The sequence below is a fragment of the Uranotaenia lowii genome, chromosome 2 (assembly GCF_029784155.1).
Source record: "Uranotaenia lowii strain MFRU-FL chromosome 2, ASM2978415v1, whole genome shotgun sequence".
Classification (NCBI taxonomy): Eukaryota; Metazoa; Arthropoda; class Insecta; order Diptera; family Culicidae; genus Uranotaenia; species Uranotaenia lowii.
This window is the reverse complement of record NC_073692.1, coordinates 263408100-263423732: the sequence shown is the minus strand read 5'-3', so window position 1 is coordinate 263423732 and position 15633 is coordinate 263408100. Positions and strand designations below refer to the sequence as shown.

Below are 15633 nucleotides of genomic sequence, written 5' to 3'. Positions count from 1 at the left end.
CAGGCAAGACGCTTCAGAGCCATTCCTTTGCTGTTCGGTAACTTTAGTTGATCGTATCGCCACAACAATCCAGTCTCGTAACGGTTTCCAATAAGACGCGTTTCAGTAGACAAAATCTTCAACGCCCTTTCTTCGTCCTTAGAGAGAAGTGACCTCGAAGATCCATAGATTCCCATCGACTCGATTGAGAAGTACTCCTTCAGGGCTTCATGAACATCTTTCTCGCTATCTTTGTTACACGGGCAAATGTGGAAGCTATGGTAACCACTATAGTCTGACTCGTTAACACCAAACTCCGCTGTACAGGGACCATACAATATCCAACCAAGTCTTGTCTTGGATGCCATCGGCTCGTTCTCATCTCCCTCAAGGCTTCTTAAAGAACTTCCCATGCGACAGTTGTTCATCCCTATAACGATTCGTGGAGAAGCTCCTTCGTAGGATCGTAGGGGTAACCCATCAAGATAACCGTACTTCGTCACCATTTGCGGAACTGAAACTGACTGCTTCGGTAGAGAAAGGTCCTTGACCGTATGAACCTCCGACAATTCGAACACTTCACTTGCTTCGGTTGTTCCGGAAATCTTCAAAGCTAGCACAACCGACTCCTTTTCTTCCCGACTTTGGCCTCCAGTCCAGTCAAGACACAATGGATAAGGGGTGCCATTCAGCCCAAGTTCTTTCAGTAGATTGTCACAGGCACATACCGAAACAGAACTCTCCGAGTAGCCTTTGAATGCGTGTTGCAACTCTGCGTTGTAGAATTTGAAGACGAGTTATCGTTGCTAGACTTCGTTGACTCAGATGCCGCTGGCTTGCTGTAGCGCTTATCGTCATGGAGAAGCTTGTTGTGCTTGTACGTGCAACCGTTTCTTCCGCATGGTTCTTTCACCTTACAAGCACCAAAATGCTTCCGCAGACACTTCCTGCACAAATTCTGCTCTTTGATGATCGTCCAACGAGACCCGATGTCCAATTTAAGGAATTTCCGGCACTGTTCAAGACCACTGCATTCACCTGAACACGACACGCAACCTTTCGCCTTCGAAACAGTAACCGAACGTTCTTTTACAGGATTCTCAAAACCTCCACTGGCTTCCGAATGCACGTTAATAAAATTCTCATTCTTTCTTTCACGCTTTTCAATTTTAGGTGGATTAATCGATGGCAACGTTATGGTGCTCGCCGCTGTAGCCACCTTTCCTAACCAATCGCTGAATTCCCAAAGAGTAACTCTCGCCAGTCCTTGTCGATAGAACGCCCAGTTCATTCGTATGGATGTCGGCAGTTTACTTATTAGTTCCTGTAGGAGAGCTACGTCGAACATATACTCATCGAGACCTGAAGCTGAAATGGCTGCACAGACGTTTTGGACAGCCACGCCGAAGTCGATGACTGTCTGTAACTTATCCTCCTTCGGTGCTGGCATTTCTCGGATTTTGCGTATGAACGTGTAGACGATAGCTTCGGGCCTTCCAAAAAGAGTTCTCAAAGTCTCTATCACACCTGCCAAATTTTGAGGATGCAACAAACGGCATCGTACCGCTTCCAAAGCCTTGCCTTTCAAACTTCGCTGAAGCCGCAGCATATTTTCCTCGTCGCTGAATCCGCATATTCGACTTGAGCTCTCGAAGCTCGCAATGAAAAGAGGCCACTCTTCTGGATTTCCGGTGAACACGGGAAGCTCCTTGTTCAAAACTTGACGCGCTGAAATCTGATTCTGGCTCAACATGGGGTATCCACCAAAACCACCGGCACTCCTGGCTTGAGGATGAAATCCAATTCCGAAACTATTCGCACCGAAGGAACCGCCATAGTTTGACTCGAACGCCGTTGCTTGGGCATGTGGTCTTGAACCACCACCAATCGTACCACTGAAGCTGCTGACATTCGGCTGGAATGTTGTTGGTTGTGAATTCAAACCGGCACCACCGCCAGTCGCACTTCCGTCGATTACTGATTGCCGATTCAAAAGTTGACGACGCTCCTCCAAATGCTTTCTCTCCAAAGCTTGTTTGTCCTCCAGCAACTTTAGCTCATGCGCGAGCACATCGTAGCCGTGGCTTGACTCAGCTACATTCACCTGTGGCAGTGGATTTGTCGTCGAGCTTGCTGTAGGACCAACTCCTATTTGCCATGGCAACGGTTGATTTCGGCTAACATCATAAAATGCTTCATCTCTGGTGACTTGATGATAGGCTGATGCGCTCGCCGCAGATGCGCACCCTAGGGGCCATACAGATGACGGACTACGAACAGCTCCTCTCATCGGTCCAGCGTTGGCCATTTGCGATGCTTGTTCTACCCTGGAACCCGCTGCTGGTCCACCACATGGCCTCGAAGAAACTTGGTCCATCACTCTACGCTCCGCATCCTTCAACCTTTGCTCATACATCTTTCGCTGATCGTTGAGCTCCTTCGCCTGTTGCTCTTCCTTTTCGCGCATCATTCGGTCGAACATCTCCTGCATGACCGATAACTGCTTTGACAGTTGCTGCTGCACATATTCCTCCAGCCTCGAATCCGTTGGCATGAGCCCCGACTTTGGTATCGCTCCGGTGTTGTTAGTTGGTGTTGATGTGCCGGCTGGGACTTGATTAGCTGCGACAAGACATTTTTCACAGTTCCACTCCCGATCCTGAACACTTGAATCCTCCTTTACACACGCGAAGTGAAACCACAGTTCACATGAATCGCATGCTACCATGCGACTATCGTCCGGCTGACGGCACACAGTGCAGCTCACTTCCACAGTTCCCCGCTTGTTAGACATACCGACAGAATGAGCCCCCGATCGTAAACGAATTTATTAAAATTGTTGCGTGAGCGACAGACAGAGGAATAGAATTTTTCCGATTTGTTTAAACGACCTTTATTTAACAATATCTACGTTTATTCGGTGGCGTTAATAAATTCCTTCAGCGAAAATTACAAAGAAAATTCCTACGTTAATTGCCACATAGTTCATGATTTCGTTTGGTTCGAATCGTTTTTATAGTTAAGTGAAATAAATGACTTACGTTTAGTTCCCTTCTGCCTAATCTGTGCTCGCAACTTTGGTAGCACGTGTTTCGTATGCTTTCGTGCAGCACGTGAGCTGGGAAGATTAGTTTAGGTTAGGTTACAATTTATCTATGCTACTGTATAAATTTACCTGATTGGTAGTACATATAATTATTATGGTCTAACGAATGTTTCTACCACTCACAACTGCTTGTAGCTACTATCTTACTAAATTAGGAAAAATTAGGATTTACAAACAATATTTGCTTAAACGTTTCACAATTTTACCTCGGCACACAATTCACTCGCACACTTGCTCTGCTTATGATTTTTCGTTAGTAAAGACCTGCGGTTACTTTGATCACATTTCGTGATTCAAAATTCTGATTGACGGCAAGTGGCAAGGTGGCTATTAGTGAAAGGTGCTTCACTCCGGACGGTTGTGACACAATCAAACCAACCAGCATTTACCTTTGGGATGGGAATGGGATGGAATGGGAAAACGGTATTATTTACTATTTTGCTAGGTGAATGCGAAAAAGGTAAAATTTACCTTTTTGCTACGTGAATTGAAAAAAGGTATAATTTACCTTTTTGCTAGGTGAATGAAAAAAAGGTAAAATTTACCTCGAAAGAAGGGTGGAAAAAATTCACCTCGCAAAAAGGTACATTTTTCCTTTTTTTTATTTTCCGTGTACGAAATTTTCATCAAGGTGGTTGTCTTTATGTTGATAGTTCTACGCAAGAATGTCACACTAGAGAAAATTTTATGAAAAATGCAAATTATATCAAAAAATTGTCTTAAGATGAGTTCAAACTGTTGAATTTAATGTTATTCACTGAAAAGAACACTAAACTAGAGGGCAGAGGAGGAGCGAGAAGCCTTGAGTGTTTTATTCAGAAAAATTTTCACTAAACACTTTTCGGTAGGCACTACTTACAAGATCCATACTCAACTATACATTTTTATAAACAAAGAGGAACGTATTTCTCAAATTACGGTTTAGCATGAGTTTTTGGGAAAAAATAAACTACGCAAGCTTTTAAAATGATAGAAAAATTTTAGGAGTGTGACAGTTTTTCGTAGAACTAGCATCGGCATGCGTTCTGATTCTACGCAAAAGTGTCACACGGAGCATTTTTGGCTCTAATTTGCTGTTTTTTTGTATAGGAAATGTAATTTTTTTTGGCAGAAAACGTTCTAAAAAGATTAACTTGAACTGTTCACTACGAAAAAACTCTCGGTGAATTTTTAGTTTGAGAGAAAAATTGGAAATATAGTGTATATTACAATCGCGTTTTTCTCGTTTGCACGTTTTTCCACATGGGACGATCTTGCTTAGAACGGCTGTATATGTTATTTAAAAATGCTTTTTTCCTGCAGCTCTCTTACCAAATATTTGTTGACCGATCATGTTCTTCCACGGTATAAGTATACTTCATTTGGCTTACTATCAGTCAGTATCAGTTAGTCAACGGATGCGAGTGAGCGGGCGAACCGAGAGAAGCTTCGCGTAGTTCCCCCAGCTGGGGCGATTTTGTGGCTCGCCGGAACTGCTTCTGTACGTCGGAACTGTTTGTACAGTTGGGACTGAACGATTAACACGCGAACATAATAGAAAACCCGAATCAAGATTTTTTTTGTCGACAAAACAACATATAGATTCGAAGGGATTTCTAAGAAACTGCTAACAACTTTACGGATACCCAATCTTCATAAAACTTATTAGAAAACCTTAATTAAAAATCTCCTAACTCGCTGAATTTAATTCCTTGCAGCTTTAACATCAGTTCTCTTCGGTGCTTTTCATTCTGCGCATTAGTAACATAAGTGAACAAATGGTGTCAAATTCTGCGCATTGGTAAAATCATTGATTTGATTTGAAAAACCATTTTTCTCTCAAATTTTTTAGCAGTCATGTTCAGAATGATTTTATCTTTCACGTAATGACATTTCCAATGAGAAAATTCTGTTTAACACTGTTTCATTTGATCTTTTTGTTTTCCTAACACTTAAGCTGTACTGCTAACGGGGGCATTTTTCAACGTTTGCTTCTCGTCAACTGTGCGGATTTCAGTGGCTAGACTTCGCCGCCACGAGCTTTTGGGTCTGCCTCTTCTTCGATGCCCTTCTGGATTCCAGTCAAGCGCCTTCTCGTTCTCATCTCTTCGCAGCGTGTGCCCAATCCATCTCTTCTTGCGTTCCCGAATCTAGATTTCTACCGCTCTTTGATGACACCGGCGATGTAGTTCCTCGTTTGAGATCCAATTGCCAGGCCACTAATCGCGGATGATATTCCGCAGCCAGCGATTCACAAATACTTGCAGTTTTCGCCAATGTTCCGGAGACTCGCAAACGCAAATCGGGCCTTTCTGATCCGTGTTTCGATGTCTTTTCTGTACTTAATTTCAAAACTTTTTCAAAGTCCCCCCACAATCATAGGTCACACACAATAGTTAGCTGATCATTAGAACTGTTGATATCTACTAAACTAAAAGAGATTATTTCATATTATTATTTTTAGTTAATCGACAATATCATCAAAATGCATAAAAATATTATTTGTGCGTTATCAAACGTTAAAACATTAAAATTGCTGTTTGAATACTTTGTATCATAGGTGAACTATAAGCTGTCGAACTATGACATAAAATTCCAATGTTATAAGGTTGACATCTTAAATCGTTAAGCCCCTTATGCGGGTATTTCAAAGATTCCAACCAAAAAATTAGTCCCATAAAAGCACAACGGACGAGTTTACATTTTCCAAGTGAAACTGAGCGAATAAAATGCGAAAATTCAATAATATTTGGCAAAATAAAAGTGACCCATAATTGTTACAGAATCCACCAAGTTCCACACAATCATGGGTCAGTTTTTCGCAAGCAAAACAGAACATTTCTTGGTTGCTAGCTCAACCCAATTGCCCCTTGAATGTATACTAGCGAAGAATGCCCCTGAATGTTTGCCTTTGTTTGCCAGAAACTTATTGATTTTCATGTTGATATTTAGGTGTTGCCATGGACTTCTATGTGACTAATAATGGATCTCTTTAAGCACCTCCTGCGTAGTTTTCCGCTAGAGAGATACAAACCTGCCATCAGACGTATTTATTAAAAACCTTTTTATTTTTATCAGATGGCAGTACTGAAGTGAATCAGGTTAGGGTGACATGAAATCATTTAGATTTTAGATAAATTCAACTGTAAATTGAATGCTACTAAATTGATCAACTCAACTGTTGACTCATTCTTCAACTGTTGAATAAAAAACCTTTGAATTACTTCAATGGAATGAAAAAGATTATTTTTAATAATATAAAAAATTCTCAGATGTTCCTAATGACATTCAGCTGTATTGAAATTAAGCTAGATTAATCTATTCAAATGTTTTTTAACACAAGTGTCCATTTTTACCTTTACTTTTAAAACAATGATAATGATTTTTTTTTGTGAAGTGCTTCGACGAAAAAATACAGGTACAAGTTCCTCCTGTCTTTTCCTGATTTTGTTCAAATAATGGATAAATTTTGCTCTGATTTGTCCGGATAATACCTGGTTTTTGTGTTTGAAAATTTCAAATTGAATGCACCTTTTTTTACCGGTTTTTAAAAAATGGCCAGGCGTGAAAATGTGCTGAAAAGATCTAGAAAGCATAACATAAAGTAACATTGTTATTCGCACCACTCGCACTGGATTCATTAAGACAAGCACGCACATAGAATCTCTCGATCAGATAATTATTTTTACTTTGTGAAAAAAAAAATCATTTCAATATAAATTAAAACCTCATAAAATCTGCTAGCCTAACTTTTCATGTTTACTTCATGCCTATCCTTGGCGCTCATTCTTGTTTATTATGAAAATAAAACAATTCCTGTGGTAACCTGTGGTAACTATGCCAACTATGGTAACGCATTATGGGAGATTGTCGTACAAGCAAATGGACAAACTTATATTAATTGGAGTTTTGGTTTTTTCAACGCTTTTGTTTGTACTTCGAAATGATCGACGATGTCCGGTGAGTTTTAATAATAATCAAACAAAATTTACTAGTTGTCTATTAGACTAGTTCACTTTTCGGCTTTTTTCGCTGATCACAACGCCACTTACAGGGTTTGATCCTCATTCATTTTCAAGTACTCTGGCCGAATTTGAGCTCATTTGAGTAAGTTTCCAGCGTGCGCTAGGAGTTTTATTGAAAAAAGTCCATTTTTCTGGAAAATTTCCGTAGATGTGTTCTAGCAAGCTGTTGTTAATATAAAATGATAATTTTATAGTGCTCGGTGATTGGTATGACAAGCATTCGTGTGGACCTGTTTTAGATAATTGACTAAATCAAACCGAAAAAATTTAAAAATTCATAAACTACCAACTTTTACAGAAAATTTACTTACAAGTTGAGAGTTTAAAATCAGTAGTAAATAGAAAAAAAAATATTTTCGATATAAACTTTTCATAAAAAGATAGCCTTATTTATAACCTTTAATTTGATTTATAACACTTAATGATCCCAAGAGTGCTAGCAAAGTTATTCAAATATCTATGCAACAAATTTGATTTGATAAAATATTTTTCATTCAAGTTTGCTCCACACCAACTTGTGCACAAGAAAGGATATTTTATTCAATCAAGTACCCCATGACGGGGCCAGGAGTTAAAAAAAGCGCGCGCTTTGATCAAGTTGTAAGCAAGTCCTCTTGATGCCACGTTTTGCAGGTTGCATGATGCTAAAACTTGAATGGAGACAACATTATGATTCAAAGAATGTGATGTGAATGTTTGAATATCTTTGCTAGTACTGATGCGATAATTAGGTGTTATACATCAAATTAAAGGTTATAAATAAGGCTATCTTTTTATGAAAAGTTTATATCGAAAATATTTTTTTTTCTATTAACTACTGATTTTAAGCTCTCAACTTGTAAGTAAATTTTCTGTAAAAGTTGGTAGTTTATGAATTTTTAATTTTTTTCGGTTTGATTTAGTCAATTATCTAAAACAGGTCCATACGAATGCTTGTCATACCAATCACTGAGCACTATAAAATTATCATTTTATATTAACAACAGCTTGCTAGAACACATCTACGAAAATCTTTCAGAAAAATGGACTTTTTTCAATAAAACTCCTAGCGCACGCTGGAAACTTACTCTAATGAACTCAAATTTGGCCAGAGTACTTGAAAATGAATGAGGATCAAACCCTGTAAGTGGCGTTGTGATCAGCGAAAAAAGCCGAAAAGTGAACTAGTCTATTGTCTATACGTTTCAAGCTTCTCGAGGAGAAGCTTTTGTTTGATTAATATTAAAACTCACCGGAAAATTTCGATTATTTCGAAACACAAACATGAATTGAAATGTTTTCAACAATTTGACTGTAATTTCTTTTGGTTACGATCGTAAGATCAAAGGGTTATATTTCACGATCACATTTTGGAAATTAAATTAAAAAAGTTTAATAACTTTTTTTTTAATAAAAAATGAAAAAAAAATATATATATTTGAGCGGAGCTCAGGCCCCTATTATTTCAGTGGCTGCTCTTTAATATTTTAAACACTTCAAGCCAGCTCTAATTTGTGGAAAAAAACACGTTTGAAATGTTAGGACAACATAGGTAGCCCGTTAGAATACCTAGTTTCAAAGTCAAAGACGGGTGACCTGGAAAACTGACCTGATCGTTTTATAATTACTTTTTATAGAGGATAGGTTCGAAAAACTAACAATGGTAAAATTCTAAAACTGCTTCAAATCTTGAGATCGGAACTGAACTTTTCAGAACTTGTTAAATATCAAAGTAAAACATGAAAAAATCAGCCGGACCTAAATGATCTCGTCCGAAATCTTTAATTATTAATTTTTTTCTAATTTCCTTCATTTTCTCATACTTTATATTCTTATTAGTGATTCTGAAGCATCTCAGCACTGTATTTTCATAGAGAATAACGTTTACATCAAAAGTACTAGTAGTGATAATAAATTTGCCTTGCTACTTTTTTATCAAACATATAAATCTTTGCAATTTTTCCTTATTTTTCAATAGTTCTGAAAAACGAGCTTTTTTTTAAACCAAGTGTCTTTTCCTAATAAAAATTTAATTGAATTATTTTTACGATTTTTGTCCGCGTGAGTTTTCATAGTATAACACAGTGCCATGTTTTGTTGATTTTTCTGTGTTTTCTCTGCTACTTTGATCATGAGGTTTGACAGCTCTGAATGCTAGTGGCGACTCCACTCGGAAAATTAGCTTTTTCCATCGATCCATTGTGGGCAATTTGACTAATAATTGTTACAAGCTACAATTTTGACCCATAATTGTGGTTTTGAAAAACGTTGATTGTTTCGGTAAATTATGTTATTTTTTAACAAAATTGAAAATAAAAACATATTTGAAATCAAAGAGGAAGTGTTGACTGAAATTCATGCAAACCTTGATATTTGGTCAACTAACACCCGAATAAACGAACATTTTGTGGTGGAAGGATACGTTAATTGACTAATGATTGTGGGGGGACTGTATACTACAGAAAGGTTGTCAAAATTTTTCCAGACAGAAACATCCATAATTTCACAGTTTTTTTTAAATCGAACTTCGTCAAAATTGGAGTTTACACTCTTGATTTTATAGTTTTTTTTACAGATTTAATGGAATTTCCTAATTTAATTGAGATACCACTGGAAAAAGGTTTCTATTTTCAAGTGAAATGAATCATGTTTTGAATGACTTCCCTATAAAGTTTCTGAAAATATCATCACGAATAATCTTCACAAACTTTTTGCGTTGAATCGCGGAATGGCACACTTTGTCGTGAGAAATCTACAATGGGGTACTTAGTTTTTTGTTATCGATATTTTCTCATTTCCGTCAAATTATTTACTTCTTAATGGTCTCCCTTTTTTATCAGAATTAGCCTTTTTTAAAAATTGAGGAAATAATTAAATAAAAAAAAAACTGCTGGACCATTTGCGGTCCAGCCTTTTTTCCTAATTTGATGAAATACTTAAATTTTTAAAACAAAAACTGCAGAGTATATTCTTCATACAACTTTATTTTTGCTTTAAACGACATAAAATTTGCATGTGCAATAGACTGCCCCAAATGACCCGACTTTTGAAAGACTTATGCGCTGCATGCTAAAATTGATCCTAGGCCTAGTACAAGATCTCATGCCAAATTTTGGCCAGATCAGATCACGGGAAGAGGTCGCTCAACGAGCCTGAAGTTTGTATGGGATTTGGAAATATTTTTTTTCGGGAGAAACATAAAATACCAGATTTTCCTCCATAACTATAGTTCGCGTCGACCGATCTCTTTCAAAAACGGGTTTTCTTAAAGCCAGAGTTATGAAAAATATTTCATCCGAAGACTGCATATCGATAAGAGTTAAGATAAAAAAGTTATCAGGCTTCAAAAATGGGCTAATTTTATTAACGGTGGTATTCATCACTGTTAATGAGCCGTCAATAAGTTCGACCGCCTCGACTTATTAACAGTGATGAATACCATCCTTAAAAAAGTTAGTCCATTTTTGAAGCCTAATGACTTTTTTATCTTAACTTTTATCGATATGCAGTCTTCGGATGAAATATTTTTCTTAATTCGGGCTTTAAGAAACCCCGTTTTTGAAAGAAATCGGCCGACGCGAACTAAAGTTATGGATGCAAATCTGGTTTTTCATGTTTCTCCCGAACAAAACGTCTCAAAATCTCATACAAACTTCAGGCTCGTTGAGCGATCCCTTCCCGTGATCCCATCTGGCCCAAATTTGGCATGAGATCTTGTACTAGGCCTAGAATCAATCTGAACCTGCAGCGCATAACATTTCACAGGTTTTGAATTTGCCATACAAATTTGGGGCAGTCTAATGTGCAACTATTGGGCACAGACAAGCTGTTTCAAATGATTTTTAAATATTTTTTGCCATTTTTTTTATGGCTGCCACACTCCCCCACACCAAAAAACTCAACTGAGTCTCCTGGTAATGGACACTTCAGTTCTCAACATGTTATTTTTATTTTATTTTTTTATTTACATAGTATTCCGTCTTACGACATAACTTGACGAACATAATTCCTAAAATTCACTCGGTTCATAGCAACCGTTCTCCAATTTCTCGGGCACCCCACGGTCGCCAGATCACGCTCCACTTGGTCTAACCACCTCGCTCGTTGCGCCCCCGCTCGTCTTGTTCCTACCGGATTCGTAGCGAACACCTGTTTTGCAGGACAGTCATCCGGCATTCTCGCAACATGTCCCGCCCAGCGTATCCGGCCAGCCTTCACCACCTTCTGGATACTGGGTTCGCCGTAGAGTCGCGCGAGCTCGTGGTTCATCCTTCGCCTCCACACTCCGTTCTCCTGTACGCCGCCAAAGATGGTTCTTAACACTCGTCGCTCGAATACTCCGAGTGTACGCAGGTCCTCCTCGAGCAATATCCATGTCTCGTGCCCGTAGAGAACAACCGGTCTAAGAAGCGTCATATACAGGTTACACTTCGTGCGAGGGCTAATTTTTCTCGACCGCAGTTGCTTGTGGAGTCCATAGTAGGCACGACTTCCGCTGATAATTCGCCTCCGGATCTCACGGCTGGTGTCATTGTCTGCGGTCACCAGTGAGCCGAGATAGACAAAGTCTTCGACTATCTCCAGCTCGTCGCCAGACTCAACATGTCTGGCAGCAAAAAATTACAAATGAACGCGAGCAAAAAAATTAAGCATGTTGAGAACACAAATATATTTAATGCGAGGAAATGTATATTAAGATTAAAGTATTATTCTAGAGAAAGGATCTCAGTGGAAAAAGGTTTCCTTTTAAGAGATCCTTCTTGCTTACTTAGTAAAAATAACAAATAACAGAAAAAGTATATTTAAGAACATTACACTACTGCTTAATTATTAAGTTCAAAAAATTACGAATTAAAATGAGAAATACAAATTAAAAATATTACAAATAAAAAAAAACTGGCATGATGATTGGTTGTTATAGATTCATCGTTTCCTTAAGATGTTGTATTAGTTTCGTTTTAAATATGTTACGGTTTTGAGAATTTTTTATTTCCTGCGGTAAACAATTATATTAAGTAGGTCCGGTAAAATATATTCTACGTTGACCAAAGGCCGAGCTAGATCTACAGCATTGTAACACTTGAACTTTTGGATCTTGTTTACTAATTCTGTATAAGTACAAAAAATAAAAAAATTGAGTGAATTCGGTTGAAATGACTCAAATACAGCATTAAAACCAAAATCATGTGCTTAGCTGTGCAACGATTGACAAATCACGCTATATATTTATTTTCATTAATAGATGTTTGAATCAGTCGATAACTGTATTATGTCATCCTGAAGTCAAACTTTATTTATAGTAAAAAGAAGTTTTAAATACCTATAAACCTTAGTTTTTCTCAAGGGCAACAAGGGCGAATGACTTCATCGAGACGCTTCTGTAAAACTTAAAATGTGCCATCAGAAAGGTACTCAAACAAAAATAGGTTAAACATTCATCATCCTTATTTTACAAGAATCATAAAAAATCCGGACAGACCCGAATGACCCGGGTGGTTAAAAGGTCTCTAATAAATTATAATAATAATAATAATAATAAATCCGGAGCTATGTACATCAATATTGATAGACGTAGTCAAAAGCGCTATACTACTTGCATCTGCAAGTAAGTATGACCAAAGCGTTCGAAAATAGCGAAAACAAAAAATCATTTTTAAAGATCACCCGGCTCAAGCTGATCTCAGTTCCAGTTTGAATCTCGAGGAAGTCTGTTGTACGTGTCAAAAAAAGTCCCGCGACAAACGGTTGTACGTCAGAATGAAACTAGTCTTTGGAATATTGATCGTTAGCTGCGCGATCAGCGTCAGTCTCGCGGCACAAGCCATTCTCCTGAATGCCACCCACCCAGGTTGGTCCCGGAACGGGGATTTTGTAGTTGGTAGTTAATGGTTAAGATTAAACTCATTCTTTCATTCCTACTGCCCATACAGATCATCCCGGAAAGTGTTACGATGAGGGCTCCAAACTTGTGCTATCGCCTCAGGAAACGAAAAAAATCCCAGGAGAATGTACCGAAATCTCGTGTTCTGATAAACTTTCGCTGACCTACACAAGGTATAGGTCATCAATTAAAAAAACAACGTTATAATATGGTAAGCTAACAAGTGAGCGAAAGTAGCTAACACCACGTATTGCTTTTGTTTACAGTTGCGGTGCCTCAGTCGTTGACGATGAACGTTGCGTTGAAATCGAACAGGATTACACCAAAGACTACCCGAAGTGTTGTTTGAAATACAAGTGTGAAGTCGATGGTAAAATAAGTTATCATTAAAAAATTGGCTCGTGATATAGCTCAGTTGGCAAGTCAGTTGTCTCCTAAGCCGATGAAATACTTGGCATGAGTTCGAGCCTAAGAGTAAACATATAGAACACAGTTGTACCGGATAAGTTTATAATTTAAAAAAAAACTTAAAAAAAGAGACTCAATAAACTTGTTTTGTTTTACCAAATGGGTGTTATTACCTCATCGTTTGATTTATTGGCGCTGTGCTTGGTTTTTGCTTGAACGGGTTTGTATGTAAATTGGAGATGATTCACTTTTAGTGTTGTTGTTCGGAAGCTGTGAACAAGTCTGCTGTTGACCCTCACGTCAAGGGCTTCGAGTAGCTGGCTATTCGAAACAGTATTGTTGACCTAGCCCAGTTAAGTTTTCAAAAGTTATAAAAAAGCAGACAAAAGTTTGCCGAGTCAAACAGGTTGATGGACAGACTAAGGTTGAATATCAATTCAATTGTATACCGTAAACTGGGGCATCATGCAACACTTTTCAACTTCAATGGCTTCTAAAAACTTTATGTCCACAGATAATCTACCGCTTGTACATCAAAAATTAAAACTTAGCGGATGGGACATCAAACTGAAGTAGACAGAAAAATTATTGGTTTCATCAGTTATTTTTAAATTCATAAAAACATGCGATTTTACCCCTTAAAAAAGGGGGTAAGTTGCAATAAATATTTTTTAATGAAAATTTCGAAAATTTATAGTTTTATTATTATTTATAGTTTTTAATATATTTGTGATGTCATAATGCATTAAGCACCAATTGCAGTATTTTTTGGTTTTGTTCCAACTAAATTTTACATTTTTCTAACAAGCATTTCAAGTTTCATGTAAAATCATTTTTTAAAGTAAAAGCATAAGAGTGCTGCATACATTTAGGGGTAAAAGAATACTTTTAAAAAATTCTACTAGGGTAACGGACTTATTTGGGACCGGGTACATATTTTGGACCACCTTGTAGCTTTTTGCCAATATTTCTCTCATAAATCATGTTATTCATAAAAATTTTGAACAAATATAGTTAAAACTACTTCTTATGATTCTAATCACATCTAAAATTTTATTTAAGTAAGCTGTTAATGGAGAGAAAATTTAAAATAAAGTTTTGATTTTTCACAGTTGGACCGAATCAGCGCCATTTCAGGAGGAAGTGTCATTGGAGTCAACTTTCAAGAGGTTTGCTACATAGCTGTGATGAATTTTACAAATACAAACATGTTCACAGCTATGATAATACACTGTTTTGCAAGCTCGAAAAAGCAAAATAACTTGTTTTAATAGCAATTTGACCCATGTCGAAAATACGTCCTACTTGATTTCTTAGGGACTTATTTTGGAGCACTCAACATAACCTGGGTATTTAACTTGCTGTTAAATGTTGATGAACGTAATAAGACGTTGTACGACGATATTAAAGAACTATGCACACTATTTCAATCACTCATTATGAATAAAATTTGGAATTTAGGCATAATTTTCTTTAATCAACTCGCCAAAGCCCAAACTCGCCATTAGACGAGGTTCACTTTAATCGGCATAAAACCAAGCCAATCATAGTTTGAACTTAATTTTTGTGCACTATGCTTTGAATTACGTTAATCTAACAATCTACATCAATGGCATCTGTTTGATAAGCAGTTGTTATCAACAAGTAAAAAATATTATAACGAGCAAACAACATGGTTTCTTCAAAGGACGCTCTACAGCATCAAATCTTCTCGAATTCGTTACATACGTTATCGATTCTATGAGCAAAGGCTTTCATGTTGAGGCTATTTATACCGACTTTAGCAAAGCCTTTGATCGCATTGACATACCCCTTTTAATCTTCAAATTAAAAAAATTGGCTTTCATCCAAATCTTCTCTCCTGGTTACAATCATACTTAACTGATCGAACACAAATCGTTCGTTTCCGAAACGAATTATCCAAATCTGTAGCTGTGACCTCTGGTGTGCCTCAGGGGTCTCATTTAGGACCTCTCCTTTTTATACTGTTCGTTAACGACATTTCCTTTATTGTAAAACGGATTGAATACCTAATATACACCGACGATATTAAACTATTTCTGAAAATAAAAACAACCGGAGATGCTGAAACATTTCAAAACGAAATCAATGTTTTCTTTGAATGGTGCAACAAAAGTTTACTTCAATTGAATGTTAAAAAATGCAACTCTATATCATTTAGCAGAAAGCAAAGTTACCCTATCATTGAAACAAAAATAGGCAATCAACCAGTACAAAAATGCAAAATTTTAAGGGATCTCGGCGTCATATTGGAT

General features: G+C 37.4%; 3 protein-coding genes across 4 annotated transcripts in view; 1 reads left to right on the top strand and 2 right to left on the bottom strand.

Moving 5' to 3' along the window:
- LOC129744813 (uncharacterized) overlaps nt 1-15633 on the bottom strand; it is a 37643-nt gene that overhangs the window by 15950 nt on the left and 6060 nt on the right. The gene's annotated exons all lie outside the window — the stretch shown is intronic.
- LOC129744815 (uncharacterized) lies at nt 666-4168 on the bottom strand. Of its 2 annotated transcripts, XM_055737531.1 has the most exons (3): nt 3292-4168; nt 3155-3231; nt 666-3097 (listed from the first exon to the last, which is right to left on the bottom strand). In XM_055737531.1, exon 3 carries the CDS (start codon nt 2771-2773, stop codon nt 683-685), a length of 2091 nt encoding a protein of 696 aa, XP_055593506.1. In that variant the 5' UTR covers nt 2774-3097; nt 3155-3231; nt 3292-4168; the 3' UTR covers nt 666-682. The 2 variants fall into 2 exon arrangements, with proteins under 2 accessions (XP_055593506.1, XP_055593505.1); XM_055737530.1 differs by having other exon boundaries at nt 666-3231.
- Nucleotides 12740-13517, top strand: LOC129744816 (uncharacterized). The gene is made up of 3 exons (XM_055737532.1): nt 12740-12916; nt 12999-13122; nt 13216-13517. The coding sequence occupies exons 1-3, from the start codon at nt 12826-12828 to the stop codon at nt 13337-13339; spliced, it is 339 nt and encodes a 112-aa protein (XP_055593507.1). The 5' UTR covers nt 12740-12825; the 3' UTR covers nt 13340-13517.